Here is a 27,953-nt window from a genome sequence, read left to right as displayed (position 1 = left end):
ATATCTAATTAGCTCGTGTCTTTGGGGGCATAGGGAAACAAACACTGGAGTTGTCACTGCAGGTACACTGACCTCGGGGGCGGGGTGGACAGCACGTGAGGGTGTGGAGAAATACATGTGTCTGGCTTTAATGTAGCAGAGGATCATCTATTGATGGTGAAAACCGTTGTCAGATCAGCGTGTCGTGTCCCTCGTGTTAAAACAGCAGCAGTCAGTTTCTGCTTTAAAATATGGTATTGCTGTAAGAATAAAATCCTTTTACTATATAAGTTTCAAACCCTGCCAACATGGGTGTGACAGACCCTCTACACAGTGAATCGCTGCTCCTCCTGATGTAGCTCGTAGCAGACTGTGAGTCTCCCTGCTAACCCGCCCCTCCCATCTCTGCTATGTTCTCTGTTGCTCCCTGCAGGTGAAGCTGATGAAATACATCTGTAAACAGCTCCAGTGCAGGCAGAAAGTGCCAGAGACAGAGAGGCCCGAGGCCCTAGACAGCTACCCACACTTGCGAGACTGGTTACGCACCATCAACCTGCGACCAGAGCTCATCGAGGTAGGTCATCGTGCGGATGCCACTTCTCTAGAGTGGCTGTGTTTGTCTCTCATTTATGACAGTCTGTGTATCAAAGACTGTATATGACGGTCTTTATAATACACGTCTGTGATGTGTACTCGGTCAACATTCACAAGTGCATGAGGAATGTAACCAGTGGCCATCTAAATACCTTTGTAAAAGAGAAGCTCCTTCATCATCAAGGCTGTGATATTTAACTTAAAATTTTAGAAAGCTTCTTTTACAATTATTTATTCATGTTACTGAAACATGCCTCACAAAACTAATAAAGCAAGAAAACTGACTCTGTAAGATGTGCCGGTCTGTGCTCGGAGAAAGCATCTCCAGTGCTTCAAACTCTCGTTCTCAGCCTTCTGCTATTTATAACTGCATGCCATGTTTGTAAGAGGGAGGAGAGAGGGCCTTTTTAATACAAGTGTACAACGTGTGCTTATCTTTATTGTAGTCCTTTTTTTTTTTTTTTTTTTTTAATTTATTTTTTTTTATTGGACTGGAGTTGTTGTGTACATTAAAAAATCATCTTGGGATGCGGAAGAACCAGTCTAGGAAAACGATGACCAAGACTGTTGCAGCTTTGGAGCTCCCAGCGGGTGCCGTTAAGATTTGACCTTCGGTGTGAGAACCATGAGTTCAGCGAAATGTTGAATATGTGTTGTTCAGTGTCCCGCTCGTGAACTGTGACTCCAACCTGCTAATCTGCACGCTGACACTGACCTTTGACCTCCTCGTGCAGCAGTGGGGGGGCTGAGCGGAGAGATTTCCTGCAGAAAGCCTCCCTTATTAATGCGATTTCAGGGCTCACTATTTGCTGTCATTTGTGATCATGAAGAAACTAGACTCAGCTGGTTAAGTTATTATTATTTTTGTTGCGGTGTTGTTTAAACTCCACTGTTGGCATTAAAAGATGCTGTTTAGTGACTGTCAGCTTTTTTAACACTTGGATTTATTTTATTATATTTCGGGTTGTTGTCGTGTTGTCATAATTTTCTCTTCCTTCTCTGGCTGCCCGTCCTGTCCTACTGCAAACTGTTTTAATCCCCGTCGGCCACTGTATGTTTTTCTTGTTCCAGTCCATTTGTCTGTGTTTTGCGACCTGACTGTAACCTGCTTATTTTTAAACTCTTCTGCTCTTGTTATTCTTTAATATGTCCCAGGCTTGTATGTGCTTTGTGTTACGGCCTTTTTCTCACATCTGATTGTGTTCCGTTCACAGTTTAGTCATGTCTGTCCCGCTCGGTGCTCTGTTTGCCTTTCGCTTCAAGAAATTTGGCTTCATAGTACAGACGATGAGGTTTCGTGATGGAAGAGTAAAGGCTCATTTGTATGTCTTGTATACCAGCAGGGACATCCCAAAAGATGAAGCGCTGTAGCAGCATGTTGATGACCTATATAGACCAAATATTATTAGATTGATATGTCTACAGTGCATCTCTGCACTTTGTACTATGATGGCTAGATTATATGATGGATGATTGAAAAACATTAGAATGATTGTAGATGGTTTATTTTTAAAACTTCTTTTTTTTTCCCGTAGTTTGATTCTTAGCTGAATTATGAGTAAATACAGAGGATTCCAGCCTGTAAGGTGCCCATGTTAATTAAAACAGACTTGACTTGGTGCTGTATATACGAGGCCCCAGTGAAACAATCACGTATGCAAGCTATGCTATTCATGATGCTATATTATGTTGTGGGCGAGGAAATAGGATGCAAGTAGAGGACCCACAGCCACAAATATTACATCACTCACCCTTACATGTGTGGTTTTGTGTGTGTCTGTGTGTGTTAGTGTGTTATATTTTAGTTATAGTGTACACACAAGTGTGGGAGTTTGCCCTAGTTTTGTGCTCAGTGTTTGCCCTCTCAGAGCAAGGCTTTAACCTGACTGATAAGTGATTGCGTACTTCCCCAGTCAAAAGAAACATCCTAAACTCACTGGACTTGGTCCTGTTTCCTTCTGTGATCCAACAATTGTTGCTTGTGCTTTTATTTTATTTACTGCTTTAGTAACTCAGGTTTATACGTCTGCATTCTTGCAGCCTCGGTTTCTGTTGAGGCGCATAAAAGGCTGGAAGTCGTGTTCTCTGTGAAACGGAGGAATATGAAAGGAAAACCTGCAGTCCTGAATGCTTAAATAAGTGGGAGTTTGTAGTACGCTAGAGGTCAAAGTTTTAGAACGCCCCTGTTTGTTTTTTTTCCTTCGGTTTTTTATTGAAATTAAACAGGCCAAGTTCAGAGAGCAGCCTCGGTGATGCACTGTAAGCAGCAAACTGCTAGACATTCAGATCAAATAAATACTTAAAAAAACCACTTTAGGTTGTCAAAAATGGATTAATCGAGCAGATGGGGTTCGAATATCAACCAAAGTGTTGAACTACACTCTCTGATGCCTTATTATTGAGTTTTACTGTGCACTGAAATAATAAATTAAAAAAAAAAAAAAAAGGGAAGTAACAGAGGAAGACAGACTGGTTGGTCACCAAAACATTAGAAAACAACTAGACAGTAGGCTGCAAATGAACCTACACAGAGACGAGTCTTCACCAGATGGAGCTGGTTTGGATGGAGTGGGTAGAAGTGGGAAGGCAAAGCAGTCTAGAGGTATAACAGAATATTGTTGGGATGAATTGGTTCATAATTAATAAATCTTTATTTAATATTTTGTTACCTTTAACCAAAAGTGAACTTAAATGAATGTTTACTAATTGGTTCATAAATCTTGTATGAATATCATCTGGATGGGTTTTGTAACGTTGTAAGTGATGTTTCTAAATCTTTGTAAATGGCACAGTGATGTAGTGTGTCTTCTTCATTTGTGGCCCAATACCGCATATTATTCACAATTCACAATTGTATCTACACAGAGCATCCGAATCCATGTGAATTTGTGTCTGTATTGATCCAGCCACTGGGGGGGAAAGATGATAAATCATATTTTTCTTACTTTGTGAAAACTGGGTTACAGTCTTTGTGTGTGTTTTCACTCTGCATCTTGTTGTATGTCTGTTTACTTCCTGTTTTACTGTTGTCAAAGTTTCCTTCACTGCATTTTGGAGAAAAAAAAAGGAAAATATTTAACTATTTATTAAACCCCAGTTCTCGCCTGCACCTGATCTTGAGCTTGTGTTGGATGCCACTAATCTGAAAAATGAGCTACGCAGACAGAGCAGTGTTTGGAATACCCTAAACAAACAGGATATAACAGTGATTTCCAGGAACAGTCCGAGTCAGAGGTTTAATAACCTGCTGAGCACTCTGCCCTTTTACTGCTCACTTTCAGCCTTTCTGTGAACCACGGTGCTGAGACCAAAACATGTTTGTATGAAGATCATGTTACGAAGCTTGTCAGTAACATGTCGTGCACTTTGCTTTTGTTTGTCTTTATGCTGTTTTATATCGGAGTTCCCGTCATTAGTTTTCCTGTGTTTTGCTCCTCTGCAGGCAGTAGCGACGAAGCTGTCGTGGACACCTTGCTGCAGATGACAGGCGCTCAGGTGAGAGATACAATGCGAAGACTAGGGTCCAGTTCAGAAGAATGTGCCAGACTCAGTGCTGCCCTCTCCTGTCTAAAGAGTGCCACTGAATCAGGTATGTGTGTACACTGTGGGAGCCAAATGCTTCAGAGTGTAATCCCCATGGGTTTTCTACTAGTCTTTTTTTTTTTTTATTTCATTTCATTTAATTTTTGTCTGATTAATGTCTCTTCCAGGGGGCGAACTAAGAGATGACAGCAGTCTCTGGCTGTCTGAGCCCACCAGAAGGGACAGCGGCTCTCTACTGACAGCAGACCAGCTAGCCAACCTGGGGACTCCACTTCGCCCTCACAGTCCCTCGCCTCTAGCCCGCCCATCCGCCATCCAGTCCACCCCATCTACTCCCTGTGCTACCTTCCCCCACCCTCGCTCGGGCTCAGTGTCAGCGGCGCCCACGCCAGAGGCACATGGCGACAGCCCCCTCACAGATCCATTCCCCATGTCCTTTGCCCGCGCAGCCCGGCTCCACGGGCACGCCTCCACCCCCCCCATAACGCCTCCTTCAAAGAGGCGTCACGGCTGAAGCCTCCCTGCACCCCTCCGCCGCCGTCCCGCACGGTGCTGCACCTGCTTCCCAACATCACTCTGACACGCAGCAAAAGCCACGAGTCTCAGCTGGGCAACCGCATCGAGGACCCTCCCACTAACAAGTAAGTGCTAAACTGTTAATGGATGGTTTCAATGAACTGTTAAAGAATTCACCTTTTTTTTTTTTTTTTTTTTTTTTTTCTCAGCTTTTCATAAGTAGGTCAGACTGGAACTAAGTGGGAATCCTCAGATGGCATTGTAATTGTGACAGATTGCCCTCTGTTGTGGGGAGAAATGCCCCAAGCAAGGAGGGCTGCAGTATCTTTTATTTCACAGGAACTTGATTCTTAGCCTGAGTCTCTGCAGGAATGTTTCGTTTTGAATCTGTTGCTTTATCAAAGGATTTTTAGGACTGATAACATACCCCAGTCCTGCCTGATGTCTCGCTCTTAATTCAATCTTGCACTCTGTCGGGACAGAAGGAGTTTTCCTTGGATATGCCCTCATTCGCTCTCTCTCCCGCTTCCTCTTCCTCTTTCACATCCGTTCACATCCTGCCTGTTGCTCCTTTGCTCTCGCTGTATGAGTGGAGCTAATCCCTGCACAGATTCCCAGAGATTATGAGTCACTGTCAAAACAGGAAGTATTTCCTAGGTCTAATGCTCAGAGGTGGCAAGAAACACAGTCTCTCTCCCTCTTTCTCTCACTATCATTTTTTTTTTTCTTTAGCTCTCGTTACACTGACAATGTTTATCCATAATATCTTGTCTGTTTATGGAAAACTTCATTAAAAAAAAAAAACAGCACAAGCAAATATGGTTGACATAGATCCAATGCACACCAAAATCTAATGCACACCATATGAGTTTGATGGTTTGGTGCTGTACAGTATATTACCAAAGCAGTGTGTGAACAGGTCGCAGGTCTGATTGAACAGAACTCAAGCTAAAAATAGACTAATAGTCTTTTTGCAACTTTTTACAACCATGATTGCTCACGTGTTTGTGTGCATGTGCGTATAAACTGCAGTTCTGGCACTGCTTTGTGCTTCAGTCCTTGTGACTTCACTCTGGGTGTTAAGGATGTCACCCTGGCTATCGTGTGCCAATACAATTAAGGTCCTCCAACGTGCCTCTCTCAAGCCCTTACATAATCTGCCCTGTGCTGTATCGTAAGCAAGCAGTTCAATATGCTGGACCTGCTCATGCACCTTTTTGTCGTCTCTTTCCAGGTGTGTTAAAAAGAACAAGTTGTTTCTGAACATGCAAGTTAACGGTAATGGATGTGAGGACTTGCCTTCTCGCTACCCCGCCGTGTCTGCACGCACGCCCGGAATCACCCCAGCTGCCGCCACAGCACCTTACACCCTTCCTGGAACTCCCACTCTGCTGGAGGAGCACAGCACAATTAAGAGTGAGTCGTTTGCATGTATATATTTTTAATTTTGCTATATATACGTGGTTAAAGTGGACCTGTTGGGCTCATTTCCAGCCCTATTTTTTTTAAACTAGAGGAGCTTTGCATGATTAATAGTTAAAAAAAATAATTATTGTACACTGGGCCTTGGTGTTGCCCGTCAGTTCATCTTATCTGAAATAAGTTGTTTTAGGGCCTTACCCTTTAGGGACAACAGCTGAGCCGTGTGCCTTAAATAACCACATTAAGAATACACTCTCTGTCTGAAACCTGAGTTTTTGCCACATGGGATTTACTTACAGATACACTGGCCCCAATATTTGAAATTTTGGCAATATTAATATGGGCATCCACAGAAAATACAGGAGTAAAGGCATTCTAGGTCCACTTTACTGCCGTGATATAAGAAAGACTGAATTTCTGGACTTAATAACCATGGTCTGGTTGTATGAGAGGCTCTGCAAAATTGCTGTATTGATCGTGTGTGTGTGTGTGTGTGTGTGTTGGCTTAAATATAGGCAAAGGTTTTGGTTTAACATCACCTCAGCTAACCATCCTTTTAATCACTCCTCCTCCTTTCCATCTTTCTAGATAATGTAGCAGTGCATCGCAGCTCCCCACAAGCAGGAAGGAGGGACATAGGGCTTGCAGTCACGCACAGGTAGACCTTTAAATGCGTAGTGAAGCTAGTTTTGTTTTTAATAAAATAATAAATGAACATACTTCAAATTTCACAGGGATCTAATACAGTGGCTCTATAAGAAGGTCTTTTGTGTGTAGGTTTTCCACCAAGTCCTGGTTGTCCCAGACGTGTCAAGTGTGCCAGAAGAACATGATGTTTGGAGTTAAGTGCAAACACTGTCGGTGAGTTAATTGCTTTCTATTTAAATGGCACTTCTTTAAAGCATTTTTAGCATCCATTAGAAATGTAGCACAAAAAAAGGTCCGTTGGAAGGCACATGTGGTTTAGGAGGGTGGGAATCGGATGCCTTGGCTAAATCTTGATCTGGGCATGAGGAGTGTTGATGCTAATTGCGAATTACCACTAAGCTCTCGTATGCCGCCTACTTTTTATGCAGATTAAAGTGCCACAACAAATGCACAAAGGAGGCTCCATCCTGCAGAATCTCCTTTCTGCCAAGTGAGTTTTCTTTCATCCTCTCTGTGCAGTCGATGGTGCTGAACCTATTTTGCATTCATGCATGTTGCGACGTGATTGTTTTCTCCTGTAGTCGCCAAAATTCGGAGGACCGAGTCAGTTCCTTCTGATATAAACAACCCTGTGGATCGGCCACCGGAGGCACCGCAGTTTGGCACCCTGCCAAAGGCCATTACAAAAAAGGTAAAGAAAAAGTTGCACGTCACAGAACTGCGATGTGTGTAGTCCCTTTTTTTAACTGCACTGAATCATTGTGCAAATCCATATAGCTCCATATGAATTTTCTCCATCACTCTGTAAAGATTATGTCTCTGAAATAATGCCTATTATAGTCTAAATTCACAGTAAAACAGAGCGTAGAGATTGTTGAAGGAATTTTACAGCAACGTAACGTGGCTATTAAATAGCAATCACGCTTAGTGCTGTATCCATCCATCCCGGTCCCGGCAGGATCATCCACCAGTGCTGAACCAGCTGGACTCCAGCAGCAATCCATCCTCCACCACTTCATCCACACCTTCTTCCCCAGCGCCATTCCAACAGAGCAACCCCCCAAGTGCCACCCCACCACCTAACCCTTCGCCCAAAGGTCATCGAGACAGCCGCTTTAATTTCCCAGGTAAGGTTGTGTGCAGGAGGACAAACGCAGATACACATGCAGTGTACATACTGAAATGTGCGTGCTAGCATTGTTGTGATTTCTCCTTATTGTACAGATTTAACCAATCTTTTCCGGTTCCACAGTGTGGCGCTCACACAGCTACTTACCCTTTTTCCCATATATGATAATTAACACTTTCTCAATTCAAAGCTTCTCTAACCAAAACTCTGTGTCCCTGCCTTGCTTATCACTCTTCCCCTTCTCTTTTTGTTTGCAAAAGCTGCCTGTTACTTTCAGCATAGACAGCAATTTATCTTCCCGGGTGAGTTGATGGTCCCGAATTGTTGTATTGCATTGTTGCATTCCCTTCATCCCTCCCTCAGCACCTAAGATTGTTTACAGTTTTCTCTGTCTCCTGCATGTTTGCATTTAAGGGTCATAGTAGTTAGTTTAGCTAGATTACACCGTATGGCAGCATTCTGATGCCATCTGCTGGAGGTAGTAGGAAAATGCATGCACATTCATGTTCATGTGCGACGCTGCTGCTATAACTTTTCCTGCCCTCATTCATCCCTAACCGGTGTAATTTTTCCCCTGCAGATGTTTCCGGTCCTGCAAACTTGCACTCAGATGTTCTCCAGGACACAGTGTAAGACTTTTGTTTCAAGTTTCAATTCAGGTTTCAGTGACCACGCAGTAGTTTCAGTCATTTACAACCCTGTTTCCTAAAAATGTTGGAACAGTCTAAAATTTAAATAAAACCAGAATGTGATGATCTGCAAATGATTTAAACCCCACGTTTAATGGACTAGCACAGAGACAAGTTGTAAACTGCTGAAACTGAGAAACTTTGTTGTGTTTTGAAACATATATGCTGTGTTGGATTTCAAAAAAGTGGGATCAGAGTCAAGAAAGTACTAGAAGAAAGTTGGATCAAAAGGCTGTTAACACGATTGGGTTTAAAAAAGAGCATCTAAAAGAGACTTGATCTGAAATACTGCATGGACAAATTGATCAACAGAAAAAAATGACTTTACTGCACATCAAATTATAAAGAACTGCAGCATTTCATCATCTATGGGACAAAATATCAATAAAAATTCAGAGAACCCAGAGAAATCTCTGCACCCATTATTGGAAGGCTGTGATCTTTGGGTCCGTCAGAGACACTGCATTAAAAACAGACCTGCATGGGCTCAAAGAACACATACGAAACCAGTCGGTGAATGCAGTTTGTTCTTGCATCCACGAGTTAAACCGCTAGCATTCAAAGCAAAAATAAAATCAAGAAACACAGCTGACTTCTTTTAGCATTGGCAAACTAGAAAACTATCCTGATGTGACCAATTAAAAATGTTATATTTTATTTAGAAGCCATTATCACAGTGTCTGACTGTCATATTCAGGGAGGGTCTAAGAGAATGTCCAGTCATATTTATTAAATCCCGCTGTGGTCAGAAGTTTACATTCACTCATTTTAGGTATGAATGTCAGGGTAATTTGGGGCTTTTAATGATTTTTTTTTTAAATCCCCGTGTGGATTAGAGAAAATCCTAAATAAATTCAAACTTGTACACCCAAGTCATTAAAGGTGTATGCTGTGCAGTCATTCAGCCCTGGAAAAAGAGCATTTAAAAGAAATCATTAAAAACCCCAAATTACCATGAAGTTCATACCTACGATGATTTATGGACTGCCCTGCGACAGGCTGGCGACCTGTCCAGGGTGTACCCTGCCCCTCGCCCTATGACAGCTAGGACAGTCACTTTTTCGGACACAGGCTTGTATTTTATTTTTTTTTTCTTGCTGCTTTTAACCCCTCTGATATCAGTGTTCTGTGTCACAGCAGTGAGATAGAGCAATCATCGGATGACATACATTCTCAGCTCGTAGAAGATGATGATGAAGAGGTAATGCTGGATATGCGGTCTAAAAAAAATATTCTTTTGCTCCAGTGTTTGCTGACTCTTTACTGACTAGTCTGTACAGTGAGGTTCTTCAGAGTTACATCTTCTTATTTCATGTTGTGTTTCACACTATTGCAGGAAGGGGACGAGGAAGTCGAGGTTGAAGATGAAGATCCCGAAGGGGAGGAGGAAGACGACGAGGAAGATGACGAGGACAATGTGGACGGAGGGGAAGATGAGGACGACAGAGGAGAGATCAGGATGAACGTGGGCTCCGATGGCGAGTGCGATGAGCTGGATGATCTGCCCAATTCTCGGGGAAACCAGTGGAAGGGCCCCATCTCCCGCAAGGCCAGTCAGACTAGTGTTTACCTGCAAGAGTGGGACATCCCCTTTGAGCAGCTGGACCTTGGAGAGCTCATAGGAAAGGTGAGGAAATTCATAGTGTATGCAGCATGCTCTGGGGGGAAAAAAAAACAAAAAAAACAGATGTGGTGAGTTTGCTTTTTGTTTATCCAGGGCCGCTGGGGAAAAGTGCATAAGGGTCGGTGGCATGGTGAGGTAGCAATCCGGCTTCTTGAGATTGATGGGAACAATCAGGACCACCTGAAACTCTTTAAAAAGGAGGTGATGAACTACAGGCAGACCAGGCACGAGAATGTGGTTCTCTTCATGGGGGCCTGCATGGCTCCACCACACCTCGCCATCATCACCAGGTGAGAGCAAAAATATCAGATTACCTCACAAAGATTTCAAACCGGATGCATGTTTTTTTCTTAATTAAAGTGATGTTCTTTCACTCCTGCAGTTTTGAAAGGGGAGGACCCTCTATTCAGTTGTCGAGACACTAAAAACACTCTGGATAAAATAAGACGAGACAAATTGCTCAGGAGATTGTAAAGGTATGTGCGTGTGTGTGTGTGTGTGTGGGGGGGGGGGTCTATAATTGTTAAAGACATGACTACAATTTAAGTACTCTTTTACTTTATCTGAACGTGTTTGCCTTCTGATACAGGGGATGGGCTATCTGCATGCCAAAGGCATCGTTCACAAAGACTTGAAGTCAAAGAACGTTTTTCACGATACCAACAAGGTTGTGATCGCAGACTTTGGCCTGTTTGGGATCTCTGGAGTTGTTCAGGAGGGAAGGTGAGGACGTTTTTGTACTCTTAACACATCTTTTCCCCTCCACGTAATGTGTTCCTGAAAACCTTTGTTTTTTTTTTCCAGGCGTGAGAATAAACTCAAACTTCCTCATGGCTGGATTTGCTACCTTGCGCCAGAGATTGTGCGTAGGATGAGCCCAGGTAACAATGAGGACCGCCTTCCTTTTTCCACCGCTGCAGATGTGTACGCTTTTGGGTAAGTTCTTCATACACATCTGGCTAAGTGTGTGGTCTGGAGACCTACTGTTGTGTTATACCTTTTACTGACTGAGAAGAATTCTGACTAAAAACAATTATGCTTTTCCTTTTCCTCATTTCAAGCACAATTTGGTATGAGCTTCAAGCTAGGGACTGGCCAATCAGTAACCAGCCTGTGGAAGCTACCATCTGGCAGGTGGGGAGCGGAGAGGGCATAAAGAAGGTCCTGGCAGAGATCAGCCTGGGAAAGGAGGTCACTGTGAGTTGGACCATAAGTGTGTCAGTCATTAAAAAATGTAGATGTTTGTTCTGCTTGTGTAAGAGTGGAAAATACCCACGCTCTAGTGATGCAGCGATATCAAGCTGTTGCGGCAGTTTTCAGCTGATTAGAGTTCAGAGTCCAGTGAGTGCGTGGGTTGGTGTTTTACCAGTGTTGCTGACCCAAAGGGGTTTCGTGTTTCAGGAGATCCTCTCTGCCTGCTGGGCGTACGACTTGAGAGAGAGGCCGACCTTCACACAGCTGGCTGACATGCTGGAGAAGCTACCCAAGCTCAATCGCAGGCTGTCCCACCCTGGACATTTCTGGAAGTCTGCAGAGTAGGTATCCCAGAAATGAAGGATGATATGAAGACACTGGACCTGTGAACACAAAACACTTTTCTTACTTGTATATAAAGAGAGTAACATCAGCGCCGAGCTGCTTTAAGCCTTAAGGTTGGGCTAAGATTCATAAATGGATATTTGTTTGATATAAAATGCACTTCTCAGATGAAATGTGAATTTCTTGATTTACAGACGTAAACGTGACTTGAATTTATTCCCACACAACACTGCTGATCGAAATGAGATGTTTTTGGCAAAAATAAGGCTGACATGTAGAATTTTGTTGCTGCGACCAACGATTTATAGCACGAGTATGAGCGAGTTACATGCAGAGATCAACTTAAAACTCAGCTGAATACATACAGAGTCACATAGGTCTTTGGATGGAAAACACATAATCAAGTCAAATATTTGTCTTAATCCTGCTCAATCCTTCATGCACCCACATGCCTCTCTTTTCCTGTTATTAGCATTAACTTCACTATAGCCTCACTTCCCCACTAGTTTCCCACTTTTTCCTTTTATATAGTATTGTGCAAAAGTCTTGAGCCACCCCCCATTCCTTGATATTTTCCTTTCAAGGAGCTATAAGAGTTCTCCAGGCTTTCTGAAGGTCTTTCAAAGTTTTTCCTTTGGACATTGGCTGCTTTTTCACTCATTTTCAGTCCAGTCCTTCTACCTGACTTTGATTTTCAGAAGACAGTAAAGAACCCATTTTAAATTGTTCCCATTTCTTTACTTGAATATAAGAAAAATACCAAAGATAACACAGTTTGACAGACATAAAATAGTATTTTTGCACAAACTAGGTTATTCCCAAATAGCTATTAGTAGAAAACTATCTCAGCAGTGTGTGCATGTGTCCTTAAAAAAATTGAATAAACTGGACAGGTAGAAGAGGTGGCAGGCTTAAAAAATGATCTAGGTCATGTCATTAAGAAATCAAACAAAATCCAGACCTGACCTCAGATGCATCTGGGCCTTCAGTGGATCCATCAACTGTTCACTGAAGCCTCATCAGAAACGGTCTCAGTGGAAGGGTGGCTGTGCAGAAGCCATTCTTAAGGAAGGGAAATGGGGAGAAAAGGGGATCTTGTCAAAACTGATGGAATTATGAATGCAGGAAAGTATCGTCAGATTTTGAACCACCATGCAGTACCATCTGGAAAGCATCTGACAGCTTTATTGCAGGACAAAGATCCCAAACGAAGTGCCAATGCAGTAAAAGCGTACCTGGATAGAAAAACGATCTCCCAACACAGTCAACCTCCACACAGCCCTGATCTCAGCATTATTGAAGCAGTGTGGGATCATGTTGACAGAGAGCAGAACAAAAGGCAGAAACATCCAAAGAAGAGCTTTGAATGTCCTTCAAGAAGCCCGGAGAACTATTCCTGAAGACTACTTGAAGAAATGAGAAGAGAGCTGCCTCAGAGAGTTCAGGCTTTGTTGAATAAAGGTGGTCACACCAAATATTGACTTCCAAGCTCATTAGAATTGTACAGACTCAGTTTTAGCCTTTTATGATGTATTTCCATATAGATTTGTGTGTTTCAATAAATTGCTGCACCCATTTTCCCAGCAAAACATAAAGAAATGAGATGTGGGTCAAGGCTTTTGCTCAGTACTGAATGGTTTACCTTTTTCACATATCTCTACTGCATTTGCTTCGAGAGGGCTCCCAGTAGTCGCTGAGCTTCACCTTTGTTTCTTAAATGGCAGCTCTGCACAGCTGGTTTTCAAATGACTTCTAAATCAAATTAAAGATGACTGAAATCTTTTGAACCTAGTGAATGTCCTCTAACTAATCTGTGTGCAATACCTTGCTTTCTCCAATGTAAGCCTTTTCACTAACCGTCTAATGTCTGTTTTCTTTTGCTTTTTTTTTTTTCTTTGTCTCTTGTCTAATCTAGGTTGTAGCCGTCACTCTGAAACATAAGCAATGCAAAACAAAGCCTGGGTCTGCCTTGCATGCTCCTGAATCCTTAACTCTTACAGGATTGATCAAAGCATTGCCTCTGCCTGAAACAGGCGCCGCTTCCACTAATCCACAGTCTGATCTTCCGTGTTGTGTTTTTCTTGTTTTGGAAGAGAGGATCGTTGGACTGTGGTGTGGCAGGCAACCATCGTCTCCCTCCACACCAGATCCCTTCACTTGTCTAAAAACTATTTGCCTTCCTTTTGGGCTTCTTTTATAATGTCAGTCGGGACTCTGAGGCTTCTGAGTAACTGGCTTTGTGGCGTCTGTGCTGAGACTGACTGGTGTGCTGTGGTCTGTGCCTGCTGATGGCTGCCCTGTCCTCAGCCCTGCTCAAACTTCTCTGTGCTGCTGTGATGTGGTTGTTCTTGCCGGGGGGGTCCTGACCACATGGCTCTCTTTCTATCTGAAACAAACACACACACTCACACACTGCTGGAGATAAAATGGACCTTACTACCAATCAGACCACTTCTGTATTTTCCCCGGGGGAAGCGGGGGGTGACACAACTTTGACAGGCTGCTGGAGTGATGATATCTTAAATCACCTGCTGCTGTGCTCCTCCTCGTCAGTGTTTTTTTTTCTTTTTTGTAAGGACTGTGTGATGGCATGTGCTGAGAAGTCTAAATGCAATATGCACTTTGTCAACGAAATAAGAATCATCATAGTCTTTTGTTTTTTTTTTTTTTTTTTTTAAAGTTTGTTTTTGAGTAGTCATTTTTGCAGTTTTTCCTCCTACGGAAAGCCTTTGAGGCGTGGACAGTGTGATATGCTTACGTGTAATTTGTCACTTTGGAGTGTAGTCTGGTAAATTCACTGTTTATTGGATGCATTTGAAAACAGGGCACTGATAAAGACTTACGTATGCTAAACAAGTTGAAGTGAAAAAAAAACACAAAAACACAAAAACCCTGCAATCTACACGGGAACAGAATACTACTGGCTATTTATGGTTACAGACTTTTTAATAACAATCTTCATCTGTTGAAGTGTGAAGTGCACCTTAAAAAGAATACAAGTTGCTTCGAGGAGCTGAGTGATCGCAATTCCTGCGCAAAAAAAAAAAAAAAAAAGAGGAGGAGAGAAATCGGGAACCTGGCGCAAAAAGTGTCCTATACCTTCCTTAAACAGTACCTCTTGTGCGTGCTTGTGTCTACTGTTTGTGATCGCTGGCTTCAGTTGGCGTGCTTGTATTTGTGTTTCGTGTGGGTGCACGTGCGGCTGAGTGAGCGTACTGTGTTGGAATATGTAGGGTTGATTTTTGTGAAAGACTGCAGTTAATGTTGTGTTGCAAATCCAATGGTATGTAATGTACTGTAAATACATTATTTAATGTACAGCAAATTAACAGGATTCTTCTAATATTTGTACAAACATTTTATATGTAAAATACATGACATTTTTGAATAGGTACTGCTATGGCTATTACAGATGTGTATATATATTTATATTTTTTTCATGTACAGAATGCTGTATAAAAGCTGTACAATTTTTTTTCTTTGTTTTTTCTTTGTTTTTTTTTTTTGTTTTTTTTTTTTAGAATGGGCCAATCTGTGTTATTTTTTGTTTGTTTTTTAAATGTTATTGTAAAAATTCATATTTTTGTATTGCATGTGATTACCATTCTGTACACACAGTTTGTGTTTTCATCCATGGAAAAAGAATAAAATGAGGCTTGTCATGTAAATACTGTGGAGCTGATAGTTATTTTACAGCTTAAAGGTAGTAACAGTGTGATTTCACAGTAACTGGATACCATGTTAAATTTTCTGCTATTGCAGTTCAAGTGTGCGCTTACAGGTATATAATATAAACAACTAGAATACATACGGTACCAGCCAAAGGTTTGGACACACTTTCCCAATCATATGAATGGGAAAGTGTGTCCAAATGTTTGCTGGTACTGTACACTCACCAAACACCTGCTGGTACCGGGTTGGACCTCCTTTTACCTTCAGAACTGCCTGAATTCTTCGTGGCATAGATTCAACAAGGTGCTGGAAACATTCCTCAAAGATTTTGGTCTACGTATGTTGACATGGTGGCATCACGCAATTCAGTTTTTCAATTCAATGTTGTTTATACAGCACCAAATCACAGCAAACAGTCATCTCAAGGAGCTTCATGGTGCAGGTAAAGACCCTACAATAATTACGGAGAAACCCAACAGACAAAACGACCCCCTATGAGCAAACACTTGGTGACAGTGGGAAGGAAAAACTCCCTTTTAACAGGAAGAAACCTCCAGCAGAACCAGGCTTGGTTGCAGCGAGTTACTGTTGCTTTACCTTGATTATCTTTTAATGAGGTTATGTTGATGAATTTTGAGACGCAGTGTTGAACTGTTACTCCTAAACTGTTTTCTACTTTAATTATTTTCCCACACAGTCTTTCAGGGAGTGTTTGACCGCCCCATCTTTTTCTCCTGTACACAACATTTTCAGTCTTTTGTTGTCCCTGCGCCAACTTTTTATTAAACATTTACTGCCACTGACTAAAAAATGAGCAAATATGTTTTCATTCCAATATTTGATATTTATTTAGTGTGAGCCTTTATATGGTTTGCAAATCATTGTTATATTTTACACACCTTTTTAAAAAATATTGCCATAAAGAAGCTATAAAAGGCAGAAAATATTAGTATATGTAAAGATAATAAGATTTGAAAAAAAAAATTATATGTCAGGGGTGGTAAGGGTAAACTATAACATCATGTTGGAAAGAAAAAATGCGTTAGAAAAAAAAAAAAGAAAAAGGCATAAAACAGCAGCTCATCTGTCAAACGTTGGTGCTCTTGTTACCAGCTCATTCATGGACCACCACCAAAGGAAGTGGTATATTGATGATTTCACTGCTGACAGAAACAATAAGATGAAGATAAATTCAGAGGTCTAATGGAGACCACAGCCGTAAACTCCACTCACTGCATGATTTTTTTAAAACTTTTTTTTTTTTTACCAGAATATTTTTATTGTGAATTTTCACTTTGTAAATATGTCTGACAAGATTCTGTAATAAATACTACGTGTTGTTAACATAGAACTATAAGCCCATTTAGGACTAAAACTGAACCAAGTCGGAGAAATGAAAAACAAAAAAAGGTGAATAAAAGAAAATTAAACAAAATAAACAAACCAAGAAAGTTAAGAAGAGGCTGAATATCCTTTATTGATTGTGTCAGTTAAGTGATCTCAATCCAATCGAGCTGCATTGCACTCACTGAAGGCTAAAGGTAGACAACCCATCACCAGATGCTGAGGTTAGCTAGGAGAGCATCAAGTAGGAGTCATAAAATCAATTTCCAAAAGAGAGAAAACAAGTCCAGGCCTACAATAAACTATAGACAAAGTGAACAAATGTGTAAATCCTATTGTTTTTTGTCAGTCTGGTATTTCCAAGATAAAAAGAAAAAAAGATAAAGCTTTCAGGCTTATTAAAGATGCAAGCCTGGAGCAGCTGTATGGTGACCACAATCCCATTTTTCCTCTAGGTGGCATAAAGACCCAAAAGAAAGTCAAAAGTGGTTACAATCTTTCCTTTCATGCTGAAGCCACAATGAGACACGACACATTTTACATAAACTTTTCTCAGATGGAGTAACTTGATGACTGAGCGGCTAACACGTGAACCACGTGGGCTCGACAGCCAGGACCGATGTTTGAATCTCAGCTCACTTTCTCAGCTTTGGATTAAATGTTCGCCTCATACACAGACTGATCATTGTTACATCACAGAACACAATTTTGGCTGAGAGTCAAAATTGACTAATATGACTACTACGGTAGTTATTTTTAAATTGTGAGGTAGTGACATTTATATACACGAAAGGGTAAAGGTTTTATATTTGCAAGTTTTATATTTGGTCAGACACTGAAGTGATGACAGTAATCGAAAGCCTTTGAGTAGCTGTGGTCGAGGCGTACAAATGAAAGGAAATCGGTCTAGTTTCCCGTTTTTGGTTGAGCAGGTTTTTTTTCTTCAACGATGAGTCCTTTGAAAGTTTATAAGACCTTGGAAGCTGTCACTAAAATGAGGACCATTGCTTTCATTTGGTCCTTGAAATCTTTTATCTGAAGAAAAAGAATGATGCATTGACTTCTGTATAGTGGCATCAATGGCAAAGAGGGGACCTTGTATATTCTACTGCAACTAAAAGCTCTTTGACTCCAACTGGTACTGGATCACATGATTTACTGAGGAAAACTGTTTCCATTAGTGAGAGAGACGGTCACAGATGACAATTAGTCATTTGTTTGATTTTGTTACCAAATCAGTAAGCTGAATATTTAACATTCACGACCGGTGGCTCCACAAATGACCTATTACACATGTTCAAATCTAAGCTAGAACTGAGAGAAAAGCCTGAACATGTACAGCCAGAACATACATACATACATACATATATATATATATATATATATATATATATATATATTATATATATATTATTTGTGTGTGTGTGTGTGTGTGTGTGTGTGTGTGTGTGTGTGTGTGTGTGTGTGTGAAAGAGAGGTGAAGGAGAGAGGAAGCGATGGGGAGAGAGCTTCCTCGAGGCCATTCTAACATTTGCTGAGTGCCCCACTACAGCTGTCAACCATCAATTGATGACCTTGGGACTCTCCTTAATGAAGCTGTCCACCAACACAGCTATTTATAGAAAGGACAGTACTGAAAGAGCACACACACACACACACACACACACACAAGCGTCATACAGTCACAACTAGACACAAACAGAAGCACAAAAATTTACAACAAATAATCTGTGATATTATTAACAAACGGGGACTTTCCATTGCTCAGGGGAAGGTGTGGGGTTTGTGAGATGAAGGTCATCCTCATTCCTTCTGTTCTCACTTCCTCTCACACATATTTAACCTGCTGGCCGTTTTCTTTTTCGTCAGATTAAATCAGAATTCATCAGAATATGTGGCCACTGCCAATATGAGGACCAATCAAATAAAGGAATTTATGTGGTAGATTAAAGCAGCATGCCCACTTTTGCCCCTCTGTCACCTAAAGAAACCAGGTGTTTGTTTTCATGCTCACGATGATTAAACAGTCTGCAGCACAGCAGGTTAAGTCCAGACTTCTCCGTCTTTGTTTCACCGCCTGCAGAAACCGTCCCGTTTAGTAACTCCTCCATCATGTGCCGCAACTTACCAAATCAAGCATTTCCCTCTAAATCTGAAAGTTACAAGCGCAGGTGCAGACAAACTGCCTGAATGGCCGTAAGTCACACAGGAAACTCAGTGTACAGTAAAAGGGGAAAATAAATGAGGAAGTTTATAAAATAACTTGATTTTACATGCAAATTTTTTTTAGATAGATTTTTGTTAGTGAACTGATGCGGAACGCAGCTTTTAATAAGTATTTTATCTGACTTGTAAAGTGCTTGTGCTGCTCTGCATGTGGTAACAAACTGCCAAAAAGGTTATATGCTGTATGTATGAATGACGTTTACCCAAGGCTATAATTAAAGTGTTCTGTGAGCAGTCTCAGTTTAGACAAAAATAGGTAGATGACAATGAAGACTACAGCTATAGGTGTATAAAAATGTATAAAAAAAAAAAAAAGAATCTGTGGCAAAGTCATAAACTATACGCTGATATGTCAGCGGCTTAAGAACAATAACATTTCTCAAAATATATGAAAACGTATAAAAAATAGTGCAATTTGCAGCTTTTCTGGTGTCTAGTTTTGATGCTTTGCAAAATTGTTGGCTGAGATGAAACAGTGGAATTTTGGGGCTTTTAGTTTCACTCACAGTTATTCCATCTGTGGATGCTGATGATTACGCAGTCCTGGGCAGAACAGGGGAGCATTTCAGTTATCATTTATGCCTGCTACTTTTTTTATAACATGATACCCAACAGATGTCTGCGTGACCAACAGCAGCACAGAACAGAGCGCTAAAACCACTTCCTCCCTCTTAATATAGTCCAAATGGAGAAGTAAGAGCAAGGCAGAAAGACGAGTGTGTCATTGATTTAGATTACCATCAAATCTCTCAGTAGCTTTCCCGCATCATTCATTTCTCTCCTCCTGCAGTGCATTGCATACATAATAACGGTATTCACACAGAAGTGAAGTCTTCTTGGAACTGTATCAAGATCATCGTCAATGTAAGTCACAAACTTTATCTTTTAATGCTCAGTTTGATTATAAATTGACAGTAGAACTCAGCAAGCTCTTGGTAGATAAGCAGCAAGCTTCCTGTCTGTCAGCTAAATCTCAGTTTTAAAGACGATGCACATTTCAGAAGATGGACTGCTTGAAGGTTTAACACTCCTTTATAACATGGGGAGCATAAAATGAGAATCATTTTATTGATTTTATATTTGTAAAAGTGTCATTAATAGCTTCAAAAAGAGCAACAGGTTGATAATTTTCCCACTTGTGGCTCTTTTTTTTTTTTTTTTTTAAATACTTAAGAATAAATAACCCTATAACTGAGTCATTTCCCACATGAGTTTTAAACAGAGCAGAATGAGATTTCTTAATCAATTCAATGAAGACTGAATCAACCTGCTCGGGTTTCACTGGGTTCAAGAATCACCAGTGGACGGCAGCTTTGCTATTTTGCTCTCAATGACACGTTGTTGGGTTTTTTCTGTTAAACCCAAAAAAACACTGGAAACCACGATACGACAGCTGACAGCTAAAGGAGAAGCGCTCTGATCGCTGCAGTTCAAATTTAAGTAAAATGGTTTACATCAAAATTTACTTATAGAGCCAAATGGGAATTTTAGAATCTCATATTATTGGATGATAACTATGGAATTTGTCATATGTAAGCACTGCTTTAACACTGTAGCTGATAAAGATGGGACTAATTACTCAGTACAGTGCTGGACAGCTTGAGCTGCAGCTGATATATTCACTCAGCTGTGCTGGAGGAATAAAAACTGCAATAACTACATCCAAAATGCTCCTTGCATGTCTTTGCAGATACAAACATGAAGGGCCTGCTCTTCCTGAGTGCATTGCTGTTTATCCCGGGGCATACCGGCCTGAACACAGAAGGCCAGGAAAGGAGCTCTAAAGTTTCTGACAGTGAATTAGTGACAGAAGTATCAACACCCCTTTCATCCCTTTCATCTGAACTTCAGTCCACCAACCCCGCTGTCAACACTTCCGCCTCCAGGACCACCACCAGGACCACCACCAGGACCACCATCACCCCACCATCTCTGCTGCGACCCCCACCCCCAACACTCTTCCTTTTGAATTTTCCAAACAAGAATGCCGCCTGCTGTTCATGGGGTTTGGCATACTGATTATAATCTGCACCATTTTTCTGATGTCCATACTGATGTTGCTGTACAAGGTGTGCCAGTTAAGCAGACGTCTTAAGACGCTGAGCAACAGCGACCTGATCAACATGTCTGAATCCTGGATGGGAACTGCAGAGAGTAACAAAAACAAACCTGAGACAGAAGCCAAAGAGAGCACCATGTTAATGGCTGACTTGAGTCAAACACAGGATGAGACGAATAACGGCACCATCAAGGAAGATGGAGAGAAGGTAAAGGAGGATGAACAAACAAGAGAGGAGAAGGAGGTGGGAGACACCGCCAACAGTGAGGAGGCTTCAGCTGCACCTGTAACTGCAGCTGAGAGTTCATCCTCCTCTAAGCCAGAGGAGGAGGCCACCGATTCCCAGCCTGACAAAGCTGTAGAAGCAGCCTCCTCTGAGGACAAAGAGGAACCTGATGTGGAAAAGAAATAGAAGAAAACTTCCCCATTCCCACCATTCATAAGTGTTTGGGTTTTATGGATATCTTGCGTTATATGTTTCCTGCTATAAATAACTCACGAAACTGCCCTTTTTTTTTTGTCATGTTTATACTGGATACGTCATTCTTTTCACATATTGCATCAGAAAAAGGGAAAGTGACAGAGTTCTTGAGTAAATCGTAATATGAGACGTTCACGTCTGATGAGACATGCTAAATATATAAACATAAACAATTCCTTTCTTTTCCAAAGGATGCGATGTGGAGTTTTGTATCCCAGTGCCTTTGTTATATTTTAGCTTTAAATCCTTTGACTGTAACTTTTTCCTGGCAGATTTTGGTTTTGATTTTGTTTCTGTAACTCAAACATGCTTCAATTCCTGCATGAAAATTAAAATAGTTTAACATTAAAATTTTCTATTTTTATTTTTATTTTGTGTTCGACACTCGTTCTTCTCTCTTATTTGAGAACCATGCAACCACCAGAGGTTTAAAGCAAGAATTGTAGTGTCGTTGCCCCTTCGGCTGTGTAACCAGCACATTTTTGTGAATGTGTGTTCGGGAGAGAGAAAGGGAGGTCTGCTTGATTAGCAAGCACAGAATGTGCGTCCTCCAGGCAGTGCCACTCAGCTCCAAAAGAATGCTCTCTTTTACCTCAGCCAGAACTGACAAAACACACACACACACACACACATACACACACACACGCAAAAAAAACACCCTTTTCAACAAACCAATAAATGATTGTTTCCACTGTCATGTGCAGAATTGTATCTGCTTACAGGTGGCGTCATGATGAATGTGCACCTCTCTTTAACAATTCTGAATACTTCGTTCTCTGTGAAACAGCCTCTGCTGAGCCGGCAGTGAATCCAAACCGCTGGCAGTGAATGCAAAAGCAAAGGGATGGGAAAACATAAAGCTGGGGCGGCTCGGGGTGATTTGAACATACAGAGAGGAGATACAGTGAGTAAATATTCCTCTAGCAGCAACTTTTCTTCTGTATGGTGCAGCAGACATTCTTTTTTTTTTTTTTTTTTCCGTCCTGCTGCTGCAGTATTTGGTAACACAGCTCATAGTGAAAGCAGTAATCGAGCAAGCAGAGTGTGGGTGGGCTTGATTTTGAAGCTTCTTGTAAGGGACAGTTATAGAAGACAGAAAAAATACAAGATACAAGATACAAGAAAGGAAAGTACAGAGACAAAAAAAGGGGGGTGGGGGTGGGGGGTAACGAGCATGTTGCTAAAGTGTGTTTTAAGTTAACATGTCCACTGAGCTAAGACGATAAGTAAAATAAGACTCAGCTGCTGCAGCTGCAAAGTTCAGATATGTGAGCGGCCTTGATATAAAATGATTTTGTCAAATTTGTCACATTTTATGAGTTTAATTATTGATTAGCTACCCCTTAGGACCAAGTCTAATCTTGTGGTAGCAGCACAGCAATGCAGTGCAGAATGGAGAGTTGCTTGTATTGCTGATGACAGGTAGGAAGCTGCAGTGGAGGAGAGTGCTCTGCAATAAATCATGGTGCTCTTTTGTGGCAGCCTCTAAACACACACGAGGAAAATAAGGACCAATTGTAGCACATCGTCACTTTGTAAAAGGATACTTAAGAGGGGTGCAGATTCTGGAGATAACTAATAACAGTCGATCTTATTTTGAATACAAGCAGGACTGAAATCAGTCAGATAGTTGTCATTTTAAATGCAGGGGGAAATCCTGAAAGCTGCCAGGTTTAAAAGGGACTGAGTAGTTTCCTTTGTAGAATCCTTTTATGCAGCAATCCCTCCATTATTCGCTCCATTTCTCCTTACCTCCATCCTAATACACACATACCCCTCACCCCCCCACACACACCCCCCACCCCCCCAGCCCTCCCCTTTTACTTCCACTGCACAGAGTAAATCCAGAGCCTGCAGTGTCTGATCACACCAACCCCAAAAGATCCATAAGAGCCGATAGTAAACTCTCAGCTTTTCAGGGAGCAGCCAAGGACCAAACTGCAAGGAAGTGAGGGCAGCCTAAAAAAAAAACGGCAATGGACAAGTGAGTAGAGGTCAATTCTATGAGCGAAATAGGGTGAAAAAAAAAAATACCACCTTCAGCAGAACACCAGCTGGTCCTGAGCTAAAAAGCAGAAAAGGACAGGGGAAGAGGGGCTGGACAGCAAGAAGGAGCAAAGAAAAGTGACTGGAATGATAAAATGAGAAGGTGAGTTATGAACAAATTTAATGACTCTTTTACTCACACATTCTGCCACACCCTCAGCTCACAAATGCTGCAGTTTCAACAGCGCACAGCTCACGGCTGTGTCTTTGCCTGCCTTTGGACCGGCTGATGCATGAGTTCTCTGTGGAGTCATTAATAAAACCCATCTATTGAGCTAGTTCTCCTCCTCTGAGAGCAAGGGAGTGACTTTACTGACAACCACTGATGACTGAACACGCAAACTGATGCCAGGGAAGATGACAACAGGGATTTCTCATCCTTTTGTGATAAATGATTTTCTTCAATAGATTAGAAATATCCTCCTTCAGTTCAGATCAAGTGCTTATCAGTTATACAAAAGCACAATTAAACACTCTCCTAATGGTGCATATAAAGGATACTGCTACAAAATCTCTGAAGACATGACTGCATAATAGGGGAGTCAGTTTGGCATGCGGTATTAATGTTTGCACCTGCAAACAATGTAGTGATGTGCAGGAAACATTAAGCTACCTGTCTGTCCACGAACAGCATCCACATGTGTATGTGTGTGTTTCTGTGTGTTTGTGCGAGAGACAGTGAGAAAGAAATAGTTACAATTCATCTCCTGCAGGCAGCAAATGTTTGTGTCTTGTGTTCACTATTTTAGCACCCTACAGGCCTCATTTTCAATGTGCCTTCTAAAAATGATGCTGTGTACAGCTAACACAAAAAATGCTGTTTTCCTGTCTCTCTTGAAGGTGGAAGCTTTCCCTTCTGGATCTTGTGCTCGTGTTATGGCTAGGGTCGCGCGTCCTAGCTGTGTGTCCCTCCATGTGCTCCTGCAGTCACAGCCACAGGGAGGCAGACTGCTCCCGGAGGGGTCTAAGAAAGTTGCCCGATGGTTTGCAGTACAACCTACGCGCCCTTAACCTGTCCCACAACCGACTTCACAACCTGGATAGAGGAACCCCGCGCTTACACACCCATCTTCGCATCCTTGATTTGTCTCACAACCGGTGGAGCCGACTGCCCGCGAGCCTCCCTCGTTCCCTCTGGCGGCTCTATGCCAGCTCCAACCGCATTCAGTTGCTGGACAAGAATGATACGGTCTACCAGTGGAACCTTCGGATGCTTGACCTCTCCAGCAACAAGTTGGAGAGGGCCATCTTCATCAACAACACGCTGACCAGTTTGTGCACACTCAACCTTAGCCACAATCAATTCTGGACTTTGCCCACTAACCTACCCATACGCCTGGAGATTATCGACCTGTCCCACAACTTGCTTGTAAAGGTACTTCTGGGATCTTTAGACCGTCTCCCCAGACTAACTCACTTCTACCTGCACGCTAACCGCTTTTCCACACTGCCTTTTGGAGTCTTGGACAAAATGACATCACTCAGAGTCATCAATTTGGGCAGCAACCCTTGGGCTTGCCACCTTTACGCCGACATCAGCTACTTAATCTCCTGGACTAAGCGCACCCCTGCACGTGTCCTGGGCTGCCCCTGCCACACCCAGCCTGTCTGTGGAGGGGTGCATCCTGACAAGACTGGAGGGTGGCACTTTGCCTCCTACAAACTTACCCCCGTTGGCCACCAGCGCCGTGGATCTGAGCTCCATGACCCCTGAAGCCAGTGTCACCGGGATGGTGGGTACTTGCCTGCTTCTACCTTGCTGAGCACTCCTCACACCCCCAAAGAGACCTGGGACACACAGCACCACACCTTCACAACCCACGGCCAGCATCAGCATGTCCAGAAGCACAGACCTAACTATTAATCGCCTCTCTGCAACTGTTAACCGTGATTCTCTTCACATCTCTGAGATAAAGGAAACCTCAACCACTGACTCAGCCTACACCACTGACACATCCTCTTTTCAGACTCAAGTCTCCTCAGAGAAAATGACCGGCAAGGGTTGACACAACATTTGTCACAGACCAATTTTTACTACAGAGAGTCTCTCCATCCAAACAAAGAAGACAACCACACTTCGCACCAGGAGTGTGAGGAGGCAGAATCATTCCCTCCAGGTGGTATCCGTAACAGCAGCCCTGCTCTTGTTTCCCTGTTTCTTATTATTTTCCTTCCATAACTCGGGGTTCCTGTCCTCATTCTAGTTCAAGTCCTTTGAAAGACAAATGAAAGCACCGAGACCGATTTCTAGCACAAACAAGTAAAACAGACCCGGATTAACCGCTGCTGTGCTGCAATGCTTCGATATACCAGCTTTCTTTGGCACGAACTGCCAGTTAAAATACAAATTACAGCTTAAATTGGTTATATTGATACTTTTATAATTACATGTACAAAATAAATGACTTTTCTAACACTTTTTTTACAAGCATTGCTGTGAATGTCTTTTTAACATTGTAAATGAATAAAGCTGAGCACATGAGGGCACTACACATTCAGGTACCAGTTTGTTATGTAACTGAATGCCTGGCGCTCATGTGCAGCAACAGTCCATCTCGGGCTGGTCAAGGTGCTTTTCATTACACATTATGCTCCACAAATTAGAGTTTGTATGTTTTATTTTTACACATTTTTTTTTTTTATTGTTTCCATTTTTTTTTTCAAGCTTCATTCTGAATATGTATGTTTGTCTTGCAACATTTCATCCTGTGTTATCTGTTTTGGCTATCTCAGTAGCTGTCTTTGATGCCTGCCCCACTTATTCCCTGTAGCAACCTCGATCTCTCTGGAGGAGCAGACTTTTCTGGGGTCAGGGGCGTATGATTATGATGGTCGTGACATGTACGTGACAGGAGGAACAGAGACGCTTTGGAGCAGAGGGCAAACAAATGGACAATGTTGCGTCACCGCATTTAACAAACTCCAAATGCTTGGGTGCCGCTTCTGCATTTTGATCACATCTCAGACTTAAGTGTCCTTCATGATTCAGTGACGCTCGTGAAAATTATCTGCATGGCGATTGAACGTCGCAGGAATGCTAACTTCCTTGTGTATTGCCGCAGAGCGTTAAAGCGCAGACATTTTCAGCTTATTCACATGAATGTTGTGATAGTCAAATCTCAATTGCATTAAGCGCCAATGATGCAGCAGCCCGCAGGTTTTACATTTTAGTAACGCATTTGCATCCAGAACCGAAAAGCTGCCAACGTAGTGAAGAAAGGCATCGCAGAAATCTGCATTTGATAAACTGAAGAAGAAGTATGTCAGGAATTAGTTTATTGCTGGGTGCTTCTTCAAAGTGTTTTCTGTAATGTTAAATAAAATGTCAGCTATTTACACCTTCTGATAATTGTTTTAATTTCACCACCACTATTTCCTCTGCTTTTTTTTTTTTTGCTTTATCGCTCCCTGGAAGACAGTCGTTCTAATTTAAAGTGTTCAGTGATTAAGCGTTCGGGGAGAGACCAAACAAACAGCAAATTAATACTGAGCTTAATCTCAGCTTGTTTCTACACTGTGCTCTATAATAGGCAAATGAAGGGACTGAACAGCCACACTGTATCTCCAGTGACTAGATAGAAGTGCATTTGCCTTGTCTCACAGTTAATCACACCTGGAAACTGACCAGAACGCATGTAGTCTGTTCTGCTTGTCATTGACCAATCACTTTTCTTCCTTTACTTTAAAAAAGGGGGGAAATTATGTGTGTGTGTGGGGGGGGGGGTTACAATGGAGCACAGACACTATCCCAGAGGTTCATGTTCTCCACATGACCTTTATCAACGACTGAAAGTCAAATGAGGAGACTCTGACATGCGGGAACATCTGGGACTGACAAACAAGAGCTCCGCTCTGGCAGTGAGTGGCAAACAAAGGTGTGAGCCTTGTGAACAGGTGACAGTGTGGGGTTACTGTTTCCACCAACACAGCGAATGATAAACACCTGATGCAATGGGAGGCCAAGGACCTGAACAGCTTTCTAAAAAAAAAAAAAGGGGTGAACTAAAGTCAAAATGAAATACTCTATATTCCCATGTATGAATCCTTTTTAATGTGACAGAAAATTCCACATACAGTACAAATGAGAGAGATTTGATGGCAAAGATTAGCCACAACTTCTGTTCCGGTGTATTAAATGTAATTAAAATTTGCTTTTGTGTCCAGTAATTATTAAATTTACATTGTCCTGGTCCCCCCCCCACCCCCCCCCCCAAAAAAATCTTGAGGCATAAGCATCAGGCAGAAACATCTTTTCTGTTAAGTAGTGTAAAATAGAAATAACTCTGTATTCATTGTCATATGAAGCTACTTTAGGCAGATTTTTTACACCCCTCCCTGATGTAACCCCACAGGGACTGAGGCCTCTTCCTGGTCTTGGCCTTCACGTGTTAAGCAAATGTATAAACCACTGCATGACTTTATATGAGTAACATTTAGTTGCT

At 41.9% G+C, this 27,953-nt stretch overlaps 1 protein-coding gene and 1 pseudogene across 1 annotated transcript; both read left to right on the top strand.

Annotated features, from left to right (window-relative positions):
• The first annotated feature begins 4,030 nt into the window (after positions 1 to 4,030).
• On the top strand, positions 4,031 to 15,310 carry LOC115792683 (kinase suppressor of Ras 1-like). The gene is given in 22 exon segments (XM_030747306.1): positions 4,031 to 4,162; positions 4,284 to 4,622; positions 4,625 to 4,757; positions 5,867 to 6,048; positions 6,643 to 6,712; positions 6,832 to 6,915; positions 7,131 to 7,192; positions 7,284 to 7,393; positions 7,661 to 7,829; positions 8,092 to 8,133; positions 8,412 to 8,460; positions 9,658 to 9,721; positions 9,857 to 10,147; positions 10,238 to 10,434; positions 10,505 to 10,554; positions 10,557 to 10,580; positions 10,583 to 10,620; positions 10,734 to 10,867; positions 10,949 to 11,080; positions 11,206 to 11,341; positions 11,546 to 11,679; positions 13,599 to 15,310. Coding segments are annotated over 22 exon segments (2,556 nt in total). The 5' UTR covers positions 4,031 to 4,053; the 3' UTR covers positions 13,606 to 15,310.
• Positions 15,311 to 23,441: 8,131 nt separating this feature from the next.
• On the top strand, positions 23,442 to 25,690 carry LOC115791485 (oligodendrocyte-myelin glycoprotein-like; annotated as a pseudogene).
• The last annotated feature ends 2,263 nt before the right edge of the window (positions 25,691 to 27,953 follow it).

Source organism: Archocentrus centrarchus, chromosome 14 (assembly GCF_007364275.1).
Source record: "Archocentrus centrarchus isolate MPI-CPG fArcCen1 chromosome 14, fArcCen1, whole genome shotgun sequence".
NCBI classification, from domain to species: domain Eukaryota; kingdom Metazoa; phylum Chordata; class Actinopteri; order Cichliformes; family Cichlidae; genus Archocentrus; species Archocentrus centrarchus.
Note: the sequence above shows the minus strand (reverse complement) of the source record. Positions and strands in the feature narration are given on the sequence as shown.